The 21528-nt window shown below is 46.0% G+C and overlaps 1 protein-coding gene across 1 annotated transcript in view; it reads left to right on the top strand.

Moving 5' to 3' along the window:
- The window catches only part of MYOM1 (myomesin 1), a 190527-nt gene that overhangs the window by 30689 nt on the left and 138310 nt on the right, over window positions 1-21528 (top strand). The window contains exon 2 of the mRNA XM_073550891.1: window positions 21122-21281. Coding sequence (XP_073406992.1) covers window positions 21148-21281 — 134 coding nt within the window. The 5' untranslated portion in view covers window positions 21122-21147. The remainder of the gene's footprint in view (window positions 1-21121; window positions 21282-21528) is intronic.

Below are 21528 nucleotides of genomic sequence, written 5' to 3'. Positions count from 1 at the left end.
CCTCACTTCCTGGGGGAGTTAGTATATAAGGAGAATGGAATGTGATGCCAGTGTAACTTTGCTCCTGAGGAAGTGTACAGTGTGTACACGAAACGCGTAGAGTTTATGGAATAAAAAGAAAGTTATAATCACTGCTTGGTCCTTGGATTAACTCCTTGTGAACTTTGGACTGGAACAGCGCAATCCTGAAAGCCGGACTTCTCTCCTTCCTATATATGCAATTCTAGTGACCGGCTGATTGCTGCAGTTCATCCGATCCTACCCATTTGTGCTTATGGTTGTTGTGTTCCACACAACTGAACCAGGTGAGTGGATCCATATCTGTGAAACGTTTATATCATTGGATAAGACCCTATTGTGCGCTTCTGTCTCCCCCTTTTTTTATGGTATGTAAGTTGGCTGTCGGACACCTAGTGGTTGGTAGATAAATTTGGAGCAATGCTTTAGTACATATAGGACATATAGGGGTTAATCGCTGTGACAGGTTGATTGTGAGCAGCTGAAGACTCGGGAGGAGCAGCTGCTCACCATATCTCCACCCCTGGTTCACTTTGCAAATAGAAAGCTGTTGTCTCACACATTGCTGTGTGTATGAGATCTGCACATCTCCTGGACTGAGTGAATTTGCTAAAGGACTAAGAAGCTGGACTCTAACCAGCACTATTGTATGGACTTCTTGCTTTATATATCATTTTATGCTGGGCAAGAACTGTTTTGTCTTGTAATGTGGTTTATGAAGACAGAATAGAAACGGTTCCTGTGATACCTCAGATCGCTCCCAAGTGAGTAGCATTGCTACATTTGGCGTTAAAAGTGTGGGCAGCAGTCTCAGTGAACATGTGTGACTTGTACAGAAGTAGGAGCAATGTCAGTCAGCATGCAGGACCTGATTAAACACCTGGTGCAAGCCCAGCATCACCAGCAACAACTGCAGCAGCAACAACAGCACCAGCAACAACTGCAGCAGCAGCCACAGAGACTCCTGACACAACAAGAGACAAATTAAGCTATTTATGCAACAGATCTAGCAACAGAACCGACAGCAGCAGCAGATCAAATAACTAACAGAGATGGTTATTGGCATGGTAGCAGATTTTTCTATCTGGAAGGCGGTTTCAGAAATTGATCCCGGGTGATGATATAGAGGCCTGTATAACTGTTTTTGAAAGGGTTGCCGAAATGGAGAAAATCCCACCAGAGCAATAGGTGGAAGACCTGGTGCCATAGATAACAGGTGAGCCACGAATGGCCTACTATGATTTAGCCTTACAGGACACCAAAGAATATGCAAAATTGAAAACAATTTTTTTTTCGCCCTTGGGAGTGACAGTGGCTGAATGGCGCGAGCCGGGGGTTTGTGGCCCCACTGTGCCACAAACCAGACTACCCTTGAAGGGGCGTGACTACAACAGCTACCTCGGTCTTCACTGGAGCCTCTGATGGTGAGGTCAGGCTTGTGCGGCAGATAGCTGTCGGGTGCCACTCCTGGGTGGTGTCTGGCTGTGGCTGCTGGTCCCACTCGGACCAGTCACTTTGACAGAAGCTATAGACAGGCAGGCAGGTAGACATGACTGGCACGGCTGAGACACTGGGCAAGCAGGCGTGGCTAGGAGACACAGGGCAGGCGGGCACGGCTTGGAGACACAGGGCAGGCGGGCACGGCTTAGAGACACAGGACAGGCGGGCACAGCTTGAGACACAGGACAGGCGGGCACAGCTTGAGACAAAGGACAGGTAGGGACCTGTTCACACAGCAGGTGTAGGCAGGAGGGAGTGGTGTATGTTGGAACAGGATTTGGACCTGTTCACACAGGAGGTGCAAGTATGGATATAGGCAGGAGTGTGGAGTAGGCGGAGTCGCAGGAGTGCGGAGTAGGCTGGGCGGCAAGAGAGCCGGGCAGGCAGAGCGGCTAGGGAGCCGTGCAGGTAGAGCGGCCAGGGAGCCGTGCAGGCAGAGCGGCTAGGGAGCCGTGCAGGCAGAGCGGCTAGGGAGCCGAGCAGGCAGAGCTGCAAGGGTGCAGATGCACAGGCAGAGCTGCAAGGGTGCAGATGCACAGACAGAGCTGCAAGGGTGCAGATGCACAGACAGAGCTGCAAGGGTGCAGATGCACAGACAGAGCTGCAAGGGTGCAGAAGCACAGACAGAGCTGCAGGGGTGCAGATGCACAGACAGAGCTGCAAGGGTGCAGATGCACAGACAGAGCTGCAAGGGTGCAGATGCACAGACAGAGCTGCAAGGGTGCAGATGCACAGACAGAGAGGACACAAGGAAAGACACAGCAGGGAAGGAAGCCACGGACAAGGAGAAAGGGAGACTAAGGTAAGACAGAGTACAGACAAGGTACTGGAACCAAGACTCAAGGGCCAGGATATTCAGCCTCCTGGCAGGCAGACAAGGTACAAGGCAAGACATATTCCTCCAGAGAAGGAGGAAATACAGAGGACAGGGCCTTGCTTCCTCAGCAGCAAGATACTAACTGAGATTAGACATTGCACAGGCAATGTTTCAGTGGGTGTGGCAGAGCTACATAGTCAAGGGCTCTAGGTGATTGGTCAGGGACAGATTGGACAGGTGCACCCTGACTGCATAAGAACCAGAGAGTTCTGGCGCCGCCCCCCCTATACACACATAGCCAGGAAACATACAGGAGAGCAGAGGCAAAGAGCACAGGACTGGCAACAGACAGAATTCACAGCATGACCCGGAGCAGTGAGTAAGTTGATGTGCGGGGGATGGGAGGGCATGCAGTGACGCCAGCAGGGTTGTTACAGAGAGTGTCTGCAACAATGGGTCCACCACTGAGCATACCACTGTTGCAAACCCCCTCGCTCCCAAATGATTGATCTGCTGTACCTCATCCAAAAGTGGTTGCGGCGTGAATCTTCCACTCTGGTGCAGATGGTAGGGCGAGTTGTAATGGATTGGTTCGTGCACTCCCTGCCGAACCCGATGCAGACTTGCGTTGCCCAGGGAGATTCCTGGAATGGCAATGACTTGGTTGGACTGGTCGAAAGATATCGGGGTTGACGGTTCCTTGGGTTGGTAACCCACTCCATTCTGGGGATCCCATCAGGGTTCAGAGGCTAAAAAGGGGGTGAGACGTCCAAAGTCCAAGGGGCGGCAGAGGTCATATCGAGGCTCTCATCGGGGAATGTAATTTGCTGGAGATGTTATGGCCAATACCAGATAGCGGCCATTGTCCTCTGACCACCGAGCACATGCTCCGTTGTTCATTATATGCATATCTGGCCTGCGTGTGGACTGTCCACCTGGCGATGAGCCCCAAGCTTGTCTTGTAAAAGTGTTTATCAGCAAATGGCTCGACTACTAGACTCAGAGAGTTTGGTGACCCTCGTGAGGGTTACACTCCCTCTCCAATTGAACCATGGGTAGAAGATGGGTGTCCACTGCATTCACAGGGATTCTAAAGACTATCTGGTGGCCAGAGTGGCCATTTACACAACCATTAGGTCGACATGGTCCAGAATTTATTGGACTCAATTATCATAGGACAAGACTTTGTGTTGTTTTGGGACTTGTAGGGGATGGGCGGAGACCTCCATTGCTCATGACTGAGATAGGTTGGCCCTAAGGAAGTCTCACCACACTGTCTGACGGGTTTCCTTTCTGTGTAATGGTGGGAGATGAGGAGATAATATTCTCTGAGGTCGACATTCCTGATATAGGGGTGACTGAAGAAAATTTTGCCCAACATAAGGACCTAACTCTAAAAGTAGCGTTCAATAATGTAACTGTTATAAACGGCATAGCACGGGAGCCAGGGAAGGACACTGGAGCTTCTTATTTTATGATGAATGGGGACTTATTGTATCGGGTTACTAAGGTCAAAGAGGAAATATTGGAGAAATTTTTTGTACCAGGACACTATAAACATAGGGTGTTGGACATAGGCCATTTGACATGTTTTCGGTGGCCATCTGCATGTCGACAAAACTCAAGGACAAGTCAGGTGGAGGTTTTATTGGCCTGGATGTCACCAAGAAATCTTAAAGTATTGTAAGTCCTGTGATACCTGCCAGTTAACCGTTCCCACCTCTCACTTCCAAAATCCCTTCATAACGCTACCCATCAAGGCATGGCAAGATAGGGACCCCATTGAAACTCCATGTGTGCTCGGTAAGTCAGAATGGGACATTGAATATGTCACAATAGGTGAGACACTGTATAAGGCCCAAAAACAGCAATGTCAGGTATTGCTGCAGCATAACGGAGACCTGTTTTCAGATATGCTGGGATGTACAGATGTCATAGAACACGAGGTTCTGACAGAACCCCATGTGTGGGTGAATTTGAAGCCCTACAGAATTCCAGAAGCCCGCCAAGAACTGATTTTTAAGGAAGTGAAGCGTATGCTGAATCTCTGAGTCATTGAGGAATCTAAGAGAGGGTGGTCTAACCTTATTGTCCTTGTTCCAAAATCCAATGGAGAATGGAGATTCTGTAATGATTATTTTAAGCTGAATGAAGTCTCCAAGTTCGACGCATATGGGTCGCCCTCCCAGGGCGCCCAAGTAATGGCTGAGATGAGAATGGTGGAATGTAGTTAGATGAATAGTTTGTGACGCCACCTGTGGTGTTTGGCAAGGGAGGTGTTAAGCCAACGCTGCAGACAGATCCTCTGGGACAGATGGTGTTATGCAGCAATGATGTTATAGCCCTCCACAGGCAGGGCTGTTGTCCCAGGGCAGTGTAGATGTGGAGACACTTAGATGGTGTAGTGTTTGGCGCAGGGGATATAGCAGTGCCAGGCGGACGGACGCAGGAAGCAATGGAGGACACCAGGGCATGCAGTTCCAAAGCTTTACTCACAGTCTGTAGTGCCCGCTTCTGAGCCGTGTCCTCCTGGTCAGGGACTAGGTCAACCTCCAGGCAAGATGGAATGCTCCCTTCCAACACTCCGCCAACTTATGTGCCTTTTGTGAACGTCTCCTCTATAGCGCCTTTAAGTGTGAAGATCTCCTAGTACTGAGTTACACTGGAGTTCCTCCTGACAGATGTTCCCAAGAACTCTACTTGTACGGCAGACAGCTGTAGCCTGCTTCGGGGACTCTCTGCTCCTGAGTCCTGGCTCTCTATCCGTGTTGCTGTTGTGCCCCAAGTCTTAGATGGGAGTAGTGCATTTACAGCCCACTACTCCACCGGTGTCTGCTGCAGAACCATTAGTGTCCATACAACCTCGGGGACCGGGCCCCGGCCCTGCACTTAGAACTTCTAGGCAGGGTTCTTCCTCTAACCCACGTCCTCTGTGTTCCCTTTCACTCCTACGTTCCGTACATGTCTTTCCTTTCTATGGAAGCTCAGGCTTCGCTTCATCGTCTTTCTCCTTCTTTCCTTTCCCGTGCCAGCTGGCTCAGATCACTGAGGCAGCTGCAGCACTCCTTCCTCCATCCCTCTTCCAGGGATCCCCACTCCTCCCCGAGTGGCTCTCTGACTGACCTTCTGACTGACTGAACCCCAATCCTGAAACCATCCCGCTCTTTTATAAGTATTCTCAACTCCACCCACCTCCCAGCACGTCTAGTGTTCCAAGCAGGGAACCACTAAAGGTGCTCTGCTTCTCTCTAAGCAAGGAGCCGCAATGTGGTTTTGCTGAACTACTCTATTGTGTGGGGTGCGAATGTTGGAGCGTGGTCAGGAGCCTCCAACTTACCTGGATGGTGGGACACCACACCTTAGGAGAAGGTGCAGTACCTCTGTGGCGACTGAGCCTCAGGGGCGCCACACATACCCGATGCTACGTGTTGCTGAGCTGACTGAGAGACTTGGTCCAGCAAGGTTTGATCTAACAAAGGGTTACTGGCAAATCACCATGTCGCAAGAAGCAAAGGAGAAAAGACGGTTTTCCTTAAGCCCAACGGATGCTTCCAATATGTCTGGATGTCATTCGGACTGCAGGGAGCTCCGTCCACCTCGCATAGGGTCATGGACTGGATCCTCGAACCTCATAAGAATTACGCTGCAGCATACCTGGACATTATCATAATCTCCAGGTCAGATTGGGGCTGCACTAGACATCACATTGGCAGGCACTAGAATGGGTAAGCTGGGCACCTTATGCTTTATATGATATCTCTTTTGGGTAATTGTGATACTTGATGTTTGATACAGATCTTTACAACAGTCACTACCCACTACATGTGACTTCATGGTCTTTGGAATCATCTCTATGATATGACTCCTACATGTGACTCCCATCCCTTCCTGCATCTCCCCTGGCTCACTCTCCACATTTGATCCCATCACATAAGAAGAAGTCTCCAGACTCCTCTCTTCTTCTCGTCCGACTACATGCACTGCCGACCCCATTCCCTCACATCTCCTCCAGTCTCTCTCTCCAGTCGTCACAACCCACCTAACTACAATCTTTAATCTCTCCCTCTCCTCGGGCATTTTCCCATCCTCCTTCAAACACGCCATCGTTACTCCATTACTAAAGAAACCTGCTCTCGACCCATCCTGCACAAACAACTACAGACCAGTCTCCAATCTCCCCTTCATCTCTAAACTTTTGGAACGCCTAGTTTACTCCCGCCTTACCCGTTACCTCTCCATTCACTCCCTTCTAGACCCTTCACAGTCCGGCTTCCGCCCCCTACATTCGACTGAAACTGCACTCATCAAAGTGTCCAATGACCTTCTGACAGCAAAACGTAACGGTGACCACTCTCTGCTCATTCTTCTTGACCTATCTGCAGCTTTCGATACTGTTGACCACCATCTCCTACTCTCTAGGCTCCAGTCACTAGGCATTAAGGACACTGCACTCTCCTGGTTCTCTTCCTATCTCTCTGACCGCTCCTTCAGTGTTTTGTTCTCTGGCTCCACGTCATCTCCTCTTCCTCTTGCTGTAGGGGTACCTCAGGGCTCAGTCCTTGGCCCCCTTCTTTTCTCTCTCTACACGGCCCCAATTGGACAGACCATCAGCAGATTTGGCTTTCAGTACCATCTTTATGCTGATGACACACAACTATACACGTCTTCCCCCGACCTTACCCCCGCTATACTACAGAACGCCAGTGACTGTCTGTCCGCAGTCTCCAATATCATGTCCACTCTCTATCTGAAACTCAACCTCTCCAAAACTGAACTTCTTCTGCTCCCGCCGTCTACTAAACTCCCTAAATCTGACATTTCCCTCTCCGTGGGTGGTACCACAATAACACCCCGGCAGCAGGCGCGCTGTCTGGGTGTTATGTTTGACACCAATCTCTCCTTCACATCCCATATACAATCCCTTGCCCGCTCTTGCCGCTTACACCTAAAGAACATCTCTAGAATCCGCCCTTTTCTCACTATGGAAACAACCAAAACCCTCACTGTTGCATTGATCCACTCTCGCCTGGATTACTGCAACGCTCTATTAATTGGCCTCCCCGTCACTCGACTATCCCCTCTCCAGTCCATACTTAATGCAGCGGCCAGGATCGTCCATCTGGGTAATCGGTACTCGGACGCGTCCGCTCTTCGCCAGTCCTTACATTGGCTGCCCATTCATTATAGGATCCAATTCAAAGTACTTGTTCTCACCCACAAAGCTCTCCACAGTGCGGCACCCCCTTACATCTCTTCTCTCATTTCTGTCTATCGGCCTAGCCGATCGCTGCACTCTGCAAACGACTTTCGACTAACCTCTGCACTAATCCGTACCTCCCACTCCCGACTCCAAGACTTCTCCCGTGCTGCTCCTATCCTCTGGAATGCTCTACCCCAAGAAATCAGGACTATCCACAATTTGCATAGTTTTAGGCGCTCCCTCAAAACACTCCTGTTCAGAGCGGCCTATCACATTCACTAATCAAAGTCATTCTCTGTGTAAGTGTGCGTGTGTAGCCCATTCACTATCTCCATCCATCCTTCACTCCCGCAAGATGGCTGGACCTTCATTGTAAATACACCATTGTAAGTACACACCTGTACTCTGTATCTCCCTCACCTCATTGTAGATTGTAAGCTCTCACGAGCAGGGTCGTCTTATTTCGTCTTATTTTGCTTTAATTATTGTATTGTTAGCATTGTTACTTATGACTTGTGTTTTGAAACTGTTAAACTATAAAGCGCTGCGGAATATGTTGGCGCTATATAAATAAAGATTATTATTATTATTATTATTATTATTGCACTTTAGATGCACTTAGCACTTTTGAGTATCATGAATCATGTTTTTTTTGATGATTTCATTGCCCAGCCTTTCCCTTCCCTGCGATATAATCATTTTTATGATGTCCTTCACACATGAGCCTTTTTCTGTGCTTTGTTTCTTTTGTTATTTGGTATATAATAATAATAATAATAAATTTTATTTCTATAGCGCCGACATATTCCGCAGCACTTTACATTACAGAGGGGACTTGTACAGACAATAGACATTACAGCATAACAATAATCACATATATGATAACAAATACCAAGAGGAATGAGGGCCCTGCTCGCAAGCTTACAATCTATGAGGAAAAAAGGGGAGACGCGAAAGGTGGGTGGTAACAGTTGCCCTGATTGTATGGACCAGCCATAATGTTAAGTGTCCTGATATACTTATTCTAGTCCTCTATACAGGCATATGGCCAGTTTGACAGTTATATAGTATGTATTAGGCCTCTTTCACACATCAGTTTTTTGCCTTCAGGCGCGATCCGGCTTTTTTTTGTAAAACCGGATCCGGCAAAATGCAATGCCGGATCCGGTTTTTCCCCATTGACTTGCATTAGCGCCGGATCGTGCCGGATGGCATTGCGTTTCATCCGTTTTTTTCCGGATCCGGCAACTTGTCTCATTCCGGCGTCTGGAAAAAATGGCTACTGTAACGTTTTTTGTCTCCGGCGAAAAAGCCGGAAGCGCCGGATCCGGCGCTTCCAGCTTTTTGCTACAATGAAAGTCTATGGGCGCCGGAATGCGCCGGATCCAGAAAAAGACGGATCCAGCCACCGGATCCGGTTTTTTTAAGTCTGCGCATGCTCAGATCCAATTGGCCAGCCGCCAGGAACAGAGACGGATCCAGCAAAAAAACGGATCCGTTTCTACAGTTCTCCAAAATTTATGCCGGATCCGTTTTTTCTAAAAAAAGCCGGATCCTGCCTGACGGCAAAAAACTGATGTGTGAAAGTAGCCTTAGTAGATTTTGATTCCTTCTAGGAAAGGTCCAGGTGGTGTTTGATGCTCTAAGGATAGTGGAGTTCTCTATAAATCCAAAATAATGTGTCATGGGGAAAGAGGAGGCCAAATATCTTGGATATGTAATAGGTAGAGGCAAGATCAAACCCCAGATCAATAAAATGGATGCAATGCAGAACTGGCTGAAACCACTCTCAAAAAAGCAAGTTAGGGCCTTTCTGGAAATCATGGGGTACTACAGGAGGTTCATTCCAAACTTTGCCATGGTGACTGCACCACTTACTAACCTCCTTAAGGGGACAAAATCAGTCATGGCCAAATGGACGTGGGAGGCAGAGATGGCGTTTCAAGAACTGAAAGTAGCGCTGTGTAAGCAACCAATCCTGGTTGCCCCCAATTTTAAGAAATTTGTACTCCAAACGGAGGCCTCAGAAATTGGATTAGGAGCGATCTTTTCTAGGAGATACATGGAGAGGAGCATCATGTTCTCTACCTTTCTAGGAAACTCAGCATCCGATAAAAATTATTCCATTGTAGAAAAGGAATGTTTGGCCATAAAGTGGGTGGTGGACACATTGGGATACTATCTCTTAGGGCAGCAATTTTAATTAGTGCCAGATCATGCCCCACTTAGGTGGATTAGGGAGGAAAAGGGGAAAAATGTTCGCATTAACCCCTGCTTTCTAGCCCTGCAGGATTTTTCTTTCCATGCGAAACATAGATTCGGGAGTTACATGGTAATGCTGTTGCTTTCTTGAGAATTCCAATGTCTAGTGCAGTGTTCCCCAACTCCGGTCCTCAAGAGCCACCAACAGGTCATGTTTTCAGGATTTCCTTAGAATTGCACAGGTGATTGAATTCTTGCCTGTCCAGGTGATGCAATTATCACCAGTGCAATAATAATAATAATAATAAATTTTATTTTTATAGCGCCGACATATTCCGCAGCACTTTACATTTCAGAGGGGATTTGTACAGACAATAGACATTACAGCATAACAATAATCACATACAGTAGATTATAACAAATACCAAGAGGAGTGAGGGCCCTGCTCGCAAGCTTACAGTCTATGAGGAAAGAGGTAGACACGAAAGGTGGGTGGTAACAGTTGCCCTGATTGTATGGACCAGCCATAATGTTAAGTGTGTAACAGTACAGACACAGAGGGCTAATGGATGCATAAAGCATGTGGGAACATGATGCTGGGAACCTGGTTATGGTAAAACTTTTGGCTCTGCCACACAGGGATAGGTTAGGTTAATGTGTTGAGGCGATAGGCCAGTCTGAATAAATGCGTTTTCAGGACACGCTTAAAATTGTGGGGATTGGGGACTAATCGTATTGACCTGGGAAGTGCATTCCAAAGAATTGGCGCGGCACGTGTAAAGTCTTGGAGACGGGAGTGGGAGGTTCTGACTATTGAGGATACTAACCTCAGGTCATCAGCAGAACGGAGGGCGCGGGTAGGGTGGTATACTGAAACAAGGGAGGAGATGTAGGGTGGTGCTGAGCCATGGAGGGCTTTGTGGGTGAGGGTAATAAGTTTATACTGAATTCTGGAGTGGATGGGTAGCCAGTGTAATGAGTGGCACAAGGTAGAGGCATCGGTGTAACGATTGGTGAGGAATATGATCCTGGCTGCAGCATTCAAGACAGATTGGAGAGGGGAGAGTTTTGTAAGAGGGAGACCGATTAGAAGAGAGTTACAATAGTCGAGACGAGAATGAATAAGAGAAACAGTAAGAGTTTTTGCAGAGTCAAAAGTAAGAAAAGGTCGAATTCTAGAAATGTTTTTGAGGTGCAGATGACAAGAGCGAGCCAGTGATCGAATGTGGGGGGCAAAGGAAAGCTCGGAATCAAGTATGACCCCAAGACAGCGGGCATGTTGCTGCGGAGTAATAGTGGAACCACACACGGAAATGGCAATGTCGGGTGTAGGTACATTAGTAGCGGGAGGAAACACAAGGAGTTCAGTCTTTGACAGGTTCAGTTTCAGATATAGTGAGGACATGATATTAGACACAGCGTTTAGACAATCGCCAGTGTTTTCTAGAAAGGCTGGCGTGATGTCAGGAGAAGAAGCGTATAATTGGGTGTCATCAGCATAGAGATGGTACTGGAAACCAAATCTACTGATTGTTTGACCAATAGGGGCAGTGTACAAGGAGAAGAGGAGGGGGCCTAGAACCGATCCTTGAGGAACCCCAACAGTAAGGGGAAGGTGAGAGGAGGAGGAACCGGCAAAAGAAACAGTAAAGGAGCGGTCGGAGAGATAGGAGGAGAACCAGGAGAGAACGGTGTCCTTGAGGCCAATGGAATGGAGCATAGTGAGGAGGAGCTGATGATCCACAGTGTCGAATGCTGCAGAGAGATCCAAGAGAATTAGCATGGAGTAATGACCATTTGATTTAGCTGTTAGCAGATCATTAGAGACTTTAGTGAGGGCAGTTTCAGTGGAGTGTAAAGAGCGGCAACCGGATTGGAGAGGGTCGAGAACAGAGTTTTCTGAGAGATAGCGGATAAGACGGGAGTGGACCAGGCGTTCCAGGAGTTTAGAGATGAAGGGAAGATTAGAGACAGGTCTATAGTTAGCGGCACAGTTTTGGTCGAGGGATGGTTTTTTAAGTAGTGGATGTATGATGGCATGCTTAAATGAGGAGGGAAAAATACCAGAAGAGAGAGAGAGGTTAAATATTTTAGTTAGGTGAGGGGTGACAGCAGGGGAAAGGGACTGGAGGAGATGTGACGGAAATGGGTCACTGGTGCAAGTAGTTGGGCGAGAAGATGCAAGGAGCCTGCTTACTTCTTCTTCTGTGACTGGTTCAAAATCAGAGAGTGAGTTAGATGCAGTGGGGGAGGGAGGACAGTGCATGGTATGAGGGGATTTGGAGATAATTTCCTGTCGGATCTGGTCAATTTTTTCTTTGAAGTAATTGGCCAGATCGTCAGCTCGGAGCTCCGTGGTTGGGGCCTGTACTCTTGGATTGAGTAGAGAATGAAAAGTGTCAAAGAGACGTTTCGGGTTATTGGACAGTGAGATGATGAGGGTGTTGAAATAGGTTTGTTTGGAGAGGTGAAGGGCAGTGTTGTATGTTCTAAGCATAAACTTAAAATGGATGAAATCTTCGTGTAGATTGGATTTTCTCCACAGACGTTCGGCGCACCTGGAGCACCGCTGCAGGAAACGTGTTTGCACCGTGTGCCAGGGTTGTCGCCGTCTGCGTTGTGGTGTTCTATTTATAGGGGGTGCAAATTCATCCAGGGCAGTTTGAAGTGTTTCATTGTAATGCTTCAATGCAGAATCAGGACATGAGAGGGAGGAGATAGGGGCCAATGAAGACTGCAAGTTCTTCAGAAGTTTCTGGGTGTTAATGGCCTGTATGTTTCTATAAGTCTGGACAGTGGGGGTGACCTGAGCAGCCTGGCAGTTCTTGATAGAGAATGAAAGAAGATTGTGGTCAGAGAGCGGGAGAGGGGAGTTTGCAAAATCATCCACTGCACAAAGCCGAGAGAAGACCAAGTCGAGGGAGTTTCCGTCTTCATGCGTTGGAGAATTAGTAAGCTGCGAAAGGCCAAATGAGGAGGTTAGAGATAAAAGGTGAGTAGCAGATGGGGAGAGGGGAAGAGCAATGGGGATGTTGAAATCTCCCATGATGAGGGTAGGGATGTCACAGGAGAGAAAATGTGGAAGCCAAGTGGCAAAATGATCCAGGAACTGATGGGAGGGGCCGGGAGGACGATACACCACCGCCACTCGCATGGAGAAGGGGGTGTAGAGTCTGACGGCATGGACCTCAAAAGAAGGGAAGACAAGTGAGGGTACTTGAGGGATAACCTGAAAGGTACATTTTGGTGATAGGAGCAGACCAACGCCTCCACCAGCTCTATTGTCTGATCTTGGGGTATGAGAGAAGTGTAGCCCCCCGTATGAAATAGCAGCAGCAGCGGTAGTATCTGACTGCTGGATCCAGGTTTCAGTAAGAGCCAGGAGGTTAAGAGAATTAGAAAGGAAGAAGTCATGAATGAAGGAGAGTTTGTTACACACTGAGCGAGAATTCCAAAGTGCACAATTAAGAGAGACAGATGGCATGCAGGGAATATTAATAAGATTAGAGGGGTTTCTGAGTGTAGCAGTTGGGGGTTTGACTTTCTATAACACGGGGGACCAGGGTTGGGAGCAATGTCTCCTGCAACTAGGAGAAGGAGGATAGAAGGAGTGAGCAGATGGTTAAGTGATTTGTGAGAGCGTCTCTGGTGTTGAATGGCGGGACTGGCTGGATCTGTGCAATTTAACAATGTGAAAAGAGCATGAGTGCTATACATAGGAGAGGAAAGAAGCGAGGGGCCAATATGGATGGAGTGTGGAGAGTTAATGCCAGGGCGGTGGATGTGTGTGAATGCAGCGGCCAGGATAAAAATTACACAAATGCATATGGTATATATTTGTTGTACTCCAAATGTACAGAGAGTAGATGTATATAAATGTCTTACCTGTCTCCTGCCCTGTCTAACTTCCATGTTATAACTGCCAGAAGTACTTTGATACATGTACTTAGATTACATGTGCATAAATGCCACCCCTGCATAAATGCTCCCCCTAGCTAGGTCTGAATATATAGGAGGTTAAGGCTAAGTTGTTTTTTTTTGGTTTTTTTTGTGGCTCTCTCTGCTCGTTAATCAATCACACTAAATTGAGACACCAGGACCCAATAAAATGTTGTGGTCAAATAAACACATGTCCAGCACTACATGGATCATAAAGCACTTTGAAAAGTTTCTTGACCTCACAACATAAGGGGACAAGCAGAGTAAGTTGAAAAAACTATATACCAGATATAAGCTTGCAGAGTTGAAAACACAGAGATAGCATTCAGGATTAACTGCTTGCTGACATTGAATGGAGACACAGGAGTGGATTCAGAGCAGAGATTGGAAAAGCTGGTTACCAGATATAAGCTTGCAGAGTTGAAAACACAGAGATAGCATTCAGGATTAACTGCTTGCTGACATTGAATGGAGACACAATACTAAGGAAATCCAGAAAACATGACCTGTTGGTGGCTCTTGAGGACCGAAATTGGAGAACACTGGTCTAGTGGAAGAAGCTGCCAAGCCCACAGATTTAGGCAGAGGAGGAGGTATGTAAGTTGGCTGTTAGACACCTAGTGGTTGGGAGATAAACTTGGAGTAATGCTTTAGTACATATAGGACTAAAAGGGGTTAATCGGCCATGACAGTTTGATTGTTAGCAGGTGAAGAGTTAGGACAGATGACTGCTTACTATATCTCCACCCCTGGATGTGGTTCACTTTGCAAATTAAGAGCTGTTTGTCTCACACATGGCTGTGTGTATGGAGGACTGCACATTTCCTGGATTGAGTGACATTGCTAATGGACTAAATAGCTGAACTCTAAGCCAGATGGGCTAGCCAGCACAATTGTATGGACTTGTTGCTTTTTTAATTTATGTTAGACAAGGGCTGTATTTCAGTTGCCAGTGATGTAGATTATGAGGACTGAAATCAACCAGCTGGAATTTAAATAGAAACAGTTCCTGTGATACCTCAGATCTCTCCCAAGTGAGCAGCATTGCTACAGTTAACACTTATCTAGCTTATAGTGGACTTTTCACTGAATTTTTTAATTTAAACTGGGTACCTCCTACAATTATCACTGATTCTGGAGTCAGAGATGGCCATTTAAGAACTGAAAGTAGCTACAGTTGTGGCCAAAAGTATTGACACCCCTGCAATTCTGTCAGATAATACTCAGTTTCTTCCTGAAAATGATTGCAAACACAAATTCTTTGGTATTATTATCTTCATTTAATTTGTCTTAAATGAAAAAACACAAAAGAGAATGAAGCAAAAAGCAAAACATTGTTCATTTCACACAAAACTCCAAAAATGGGCCAGACAAAAGTATTGACACCCTCAGCCTTATACTTGGTTGCACAAGCTTTAGCCAAAATAACTGCGACCAACCGCTTCCGGTAACCATCAACGAGTTTCTGCTCTGCTGGAATTTTAGACCATTCTTCTTTGGCAAACTGCTCCAGGTCCCTGATATTTGAAGGGTGCCTTCTCCAAACTGCCATTTTTAGATCTCTCCACAGGTGTTCTATGAGATTCAGGTCTGGACTCATTGCTGGCCACCTTAGAAGTCTCCAGTGCTTTCTCTCAAACCATTTTCTAGTGCTTTTTGAAGTGTGCTTTGGGTCATTGTCCTGCTGGATGACCCATGACCTCTGAGGGAGACCCAGGTTTCTCACACTGGGCCCTACATTATGCTGCAAAATTTTTGGTTGTCTTCAGACTTCATTATGCCATGCACACGGTCAAGCAGTCCAGTGCCAGAGGCAGCAAAGCAACCACAAAACATCAGGGAACCTCCGCCTTGTTTGACTGTAGGGACCGTGTTTTTTTCTTTGAATGCCTCTTTTTTTCTCTTGTAAACTCTATGTTGATGCCTTTGCCCTAAAAGCTCTACTTTTGTCTCATCTGACCAGAGAACATTCTTCCAAAACGTTTTAGGCTCTTTCAGTTTTGGCAATCTCCAGCCTGGCTTTTTTATGTCTTGGGGTAAGATGTGGGGTCTTCCTGGGTCTCCTACCATACAGTCCCTTTTTATTCAGACGCCAACGGATAGTACGGGTTGACACTGTTGTACCCTCGGACTGCAGGGCAGCTTGAACTTGTTTGGATGTTAGTCGAGGTTCTTTATCCAACATCCGCACAATCTTGCGTTGAAGTCTCTTGTCAATTTTTCTTTTCCGTCCACATCTAGGGAGGTTAGCCACAGTGCCATGGGCTTTAAACTTCTTGATGACACTGTGCACGGTAGACACAGGAACATTCAGGTCTTTGGAGATGAACTTGCAGCCTTGAGATTGCTCATGCTTCCTCACAATTTGGTTTCTCAAGTCCTCAGACAGTTCTTTGGTCTTCTTTCATTTCTCCATGCTCAATGTGGTACACACAAGGACACAGGACAGAGGTTGAGTCCACTTTAATCCATGTCAACTGGCTGCAAGTATGATTTAGTTATTGTCAACACCTGTTAGTTGCCACAGGTAAGTTACAGGTGCTGTTAATTACACAAATTAGAGAAGCATCACATGATTTTTCGAACAGTGCCAATACTTTTGTCCACCCTCTTTTTTATGTTTGGTGTGGAATTATATCCAATTTGGCTTTAGGACAATTCTTTTTGTGTTTTTTCATTTAAGACAAATTAAATGAACATAAGAATAACAAAGAATTTGTGTTTGCAATTATCTTCAGGAAGAAACTGAGTATTATCTGACAGAATTGCAGGGGAGTCAATACTTTTGGCCACAACTGTATGTGTAAGCAGCCGATCTTGGTTGCACCTGACTTTAAGAAGAAATTTGTACTCCAAATGGATGCCTCAGAAGTTAGATTAGCAGCAATCCTGTAATGGGCTCGGTGGTGGAATCACTGTGCCGAAGCCCAAGGAAGACCTGGAGGGCATGGCAAAGAGCCTCACCCAATCTGACCACAGACACGCAGCAGCGTACTACACTGAGATCCAATGAGAGACAAGGGAGGTGGTCTAGGTGTAACTCCAGGACTGACTTTGGGTAGATGGCAGCTGACTCCCTATGAATGTGTAGTTGGAGTGGCCCAAGGATATGTCCAAGAGATGCAGGGAGGCAGAGAAAAATGACAGGTACTGCAGATGCAGATGGGACCAGCTGACGAAGAGATGAGCATGGCAAGTGCAACTGGACCAGCTGCCATTGAGATGAGCCATGGCAGTTGCAGCGGGACCGGCTGATGTAGAGATAAGCACTGGCAGGTGCAGCATACTGGGAAACGAGCACTGGGACCTGAGAACGCTCAAGGGTGTTAGGAAACAGACTCACAACATTGCACAGGCACCTCCATGTTGGAGGAGGTGCTTTAAATAGTGTTATCCAGCTATTGGCTGGGGACACTTTTGAGGAACGCATGTGGCCCCGATAAGAAAGGGGAAGTGTGCATGGGTGTTCCCTAAGTACCATGCCCTGGGACCTGTGTGCGGTGTATGCACCCTGGGTAGCAGCAGACCCAGAAGGAATAGGGCGGGGGCCATGGCGGTGAGTATGCTTTCATCTCTGCAGGGAGTAAGAGTCTGCGGGTAGAGACGCCGACACTACAGGTCCTTACACAGTAGATACATGGGGGGAGCATCCTGTTCTCTACCTAAGTAGGAAACTGTCGCCATGTGATAAAAATTATTCCATTATAGTTAAGGAATGCTTGGCTATAAAGTTAGCGGTGGCACATTGGGATAGTATCTCTTAGAGCAGAAATTTAAATTAGTGTCAGACCATGCCCCACTTAGGTGGATGAGGGAGAAAAAGGGGAAAAATGCTTGTGTTACCCATTGGTTTCTAGCCCTGCAGAATTTCCGCTTCCATGTGCAACATAGATCCGGGAGTTACATGATAATGCTGTTGCCTTCTTGAGAATCCCATGTCTAGTGGACGAAAGTGTCAAGCCCACAGCTTTAGGCAAAGGGGGAAATATGTAATGTGGCTGTCAGAGACCTAGTGGTTGGGAGATAAACTTGGAGTAATGCTTTAGTACATATAGGGCTAAAAGGGGTTAATTGGCCATTACAGATTGATTGTGACCAGCTGAAGAGTTGGGAGAGAAGGTTGCTGACCATATCTCCACCCTGGGTGTGGTTCACTTTGTAAATTGAGAGTTTGTCTCACACATGGCTGTGTATATGGAGGTCTGCAGATCTCCTGGATTTAGTGACTTTGTTAAAGAACTAAGAAAAAGGGACTCTAAGCCAGGCGGGCTAACCAGAACTATTGTATGGAATTGTTGCTTTATGTTTTATTTTATGCCTGACAAGGGCTGTATTTGAGTTGCCTGTGATGTGGTTTATGAAGACTGATATAAACCGGACTTTAAATAGGAACGGTTCCTGTGATACCTCAGATCTCTCCCATGTGAGTAGCAGTACATGTAACACTTTTCTAGGCTATAGAGGACCTTTCACTTGATTTTTTTTTATACTTTAACCCTTCACGACATGCAATGTACTAGTACAGCGCATGTTGTATCCCTCCCTTTGATGTGAGCTCCGGCACTGAGCCCACATCTTTCCCAGCACGTCAGTTGTTTTGAACAGCTGACATGTGCTCCTTACAGCCGAGGGTGGAATTGCGATCCACCCGTGAGTGTTAAGCCGCTAAATGCCACTGTCAATCTTTGACAGCGGCATTTAATGTGATGGCACTGGAAGAGCATCACTAATCCCCCCCATTGGCTTCTCTGTCACGTGACCATGGGTTGCCGATGGGTTGGCATGACAACACGGGGTCTGCAGGAGACCATTGTGGTTTTCATTGTCGGATTGCTATGAACACCTCCCAGCGTTCGGTGCTCATAGCAAGTGACCATTTCTGCTACACACAGGCGATCTGACATCGGCGACCCACGGTCATGTGACATGGGCGCTGATGGGCGGGATTAGTGACGCTCTTCCGGCGCGACCACATTAAATACCGATGTCAGAGATTGACAGCGGCATTTAACAGGTTAACAGCCGTGGGTGGATCGTGATTGTTGAGGGCACATGTCGGCTATATAGATCAGCTGACATGTGCCCAGAAAGGTGCGGGCTCAGCGCTGAAGCCCGCACCAAACAGGGGGAGTCCGACATCAGTGTACTATCAAGCCCGATGTCGGAAAGGGGTTAAGTAAAGTCATAAAATTATTTTTAAAGAGTGGTCTATGACACAGTTAGAATTCATGTTTGGTGTACCACTGCCTATATATTCATAAATCTGAAGGTGGAGCCAACAAGATTTAAGTTAATGTTGTAACAAGTCATGTAATGCTCCTCTGTGAATTTAAATATACAAATAGCATCTTCAGAGAGGAAGAGAACTTGAACCTCTAATTCTTTCCACTGATGAGGAGCAAACACCCCAAAGCAGTATGGTTTGGATTTTTATTCTAAGTCCAAAGTCATGTAGCAAGGCATGTTAAAGGGACGATATTGACTTTTAGGATTGCTACATCCAATAGATTGCACTAGAGTTAAAGCCTTCCTCTCTGTAGAAGCTTTTTCATATTAGAATTCTTTTTTGCAACATAAATTTATCATATTGTGTGTCATGGTTGTGTTAGTTATTCAGCAAGTGACAACCTGCATTATCACAGAACATCTGAGAACGTGATCATTGGTCATGAGTTGCTCAGAAGTTAAAGGTTTTGTCTGGGCATAGGTCATCAATATGAAATCGGTAGGAGTATGACACTTGTAATGTGAGTTAAATGGATTTTCTGCTACTATGATGCAGATGATGTATCCTTACAATCTATTCTATTATTTCTAAACACTGTTTTTTGGTGATTCCTTTGTATCCCCATTCATACTGCACCCACACACACAAATGATACACCATTTGAAAGGTAAACTTGCCCCCTTCAGCAAGAAAATAGCCGAACAAACCACACATCCACGATTTGATCACAAAATACAGTTTAAACATTAATTTTCATAAACCTGCACCTGCAGGTGGCACCACAGTACCCCATAGCACACTACCAACACATTTGAATACATGCACTGCTTTTTCGCTGATTACTTCGCCCCACACACACACATGATACACCATTTGAAAGGTAAACTTGCTCACTTCAGCTAGAAAATAGACAAACAAACCACACATCCACGATTTTACCACTAAATACAGTTTAAACATTCATTTTCATAAATCTGCAGAAAGACACAATGACCTGCAGGTGGCATCTCATCCAGAAGACATTTTGTGGTCTCTACTTATCACAACAATTTATTGTGTTACCAATCTACATACAGTATATAAATACCTGTCTATGTTCATCAGCTCATGAAATACATTTACATTTGACCAGCTTGCTTTTTTCTGAAATTGCCTGCGCCTCCGACGACCAATGTGTGAAAATTTTGCACGGGCCAAGCTAGTAGGTCATTAATATCAGATTGGTAGGGCTCCAATGTTCAGCAATCCTCCAGTCAGCTGTTATTAGCTCTGTCGTTCACTGGCGGTAAGCTGTGTAATGACCGACACACCACAGCTCTGTTAACTGTTTAGTAGCCAGATAAGCACTCTACCAGGAATAGTCACCAAACAGTGTAGAGAGCTATGTGTTTCTCTCTGTTCACAAGTGTCAGACCTTCCATTTAATGGTCAGAAAAGTGTTATACACTAATACAATTTCCAGGAAGTTGTACGGCCTCTCAGTGTGAAAGGGGCTGCATTCAGCGCTTTATGTATTGTTATAGTGTGTAAATCCTGTTTAATTGTATGATAGCGCTGTCACTTAATATTCTGGTTTCTAATATATGAGATAGCAAAATGAACTCTGTTCCAGTCTACACAGCAAATCTGAAAGTTCCTAAAATCAGATTTCAGCATGAAGCACTTTCTCAGGTAGCTAATGTGAACGTATTTAAGGTTTTTTCATGGGTTGTCACATTAAAAATGGGAAAAAAGAATCTTACTTATAGTATATTGTTCTTTGATGATACATTGCCTAAGGGCTTCTCCGGGCTTTAAAACTAGAAGACTTTTCCTCCTCAAGATAGGGCATCAATATTAGATTTCGGGGGTCCTTCTCTCGGTATCCCTGAAGATCAGCTGTTTGCCGCTACAGTACTTTATTGTTTCTAATGGTTTCACACTGGTTTGTGCTGAATACTCCTCATAGTAGTGGTTCATCAAAGCCAGGACTGGCAGTCTATACGGAAATAACCCTTGGATGCCCAGTGTAAGATATTGGCCTGCCAACTGGATAAGACAGCGCTGTCATAGTTGGCACTTCTCTTATACCAGATATTAGTGCAAAGTATAACTAAATAACTAATTGCCTCTAACCATTAGTATAAATCAGTGAAAATCACTAACTTGGATTTAAGAATTACATTAATCAAAATTTATCCACAAATCATTAAATAAATGAAATTATTTTTGGACCTAGTATAAAGGGTGAACAGAGGTGGCAGGATGTCTTTGCCCTTCTACCAAAAGCGTCACCAGCATTATGATCGTGGTTATCGCAGCACAGACCTGCAGTCTACCTTAAGCCAGTACCAGCATGAAGAGAAGCACCACCGTGCCGCACACAGCAGCCATCTTGGGTAACTGTTCCTTTCTTATACCTGCAGCTCTTCTAACTTGTTGTTTTATGCGTGCACAGCACTAATCCCAACCCTCACATGGACTAATTCCAGCCTTCTTTTATTCTGATCTTGTACTGGAAGATTCTTTTAACCTTATATTCCTTCTCCTCCCTTGTTCTTACCCATAATCATTTTTTACAATCTGTCCCTTTTCCTTTTCTTTTACACCTACTTTACTACATGAGCAATTTTTTGTTTCGTAAAT

This window comes from Dendrobates tinctorius, unplaced genomic scaffold (genome assembly GCF_039654945.1).
Source record: "Dendrobates tinctorius isolate UK_male_01 unplaced genomic scaffold, ASM3965494v1 ptg000171l, whole genome shotgun sequence".
Taxonomy (NCBI): Eukaryota; Metazoa; Chordata; class Amphibia; order Anura; family Dendrobatidae; genus Dendrobates; species Dendrobates tinctorius.
Note: the sequence above shows the minus strand (reverse complement) of the source record. Positions and strands in the feature narration are given on the sequence as shown.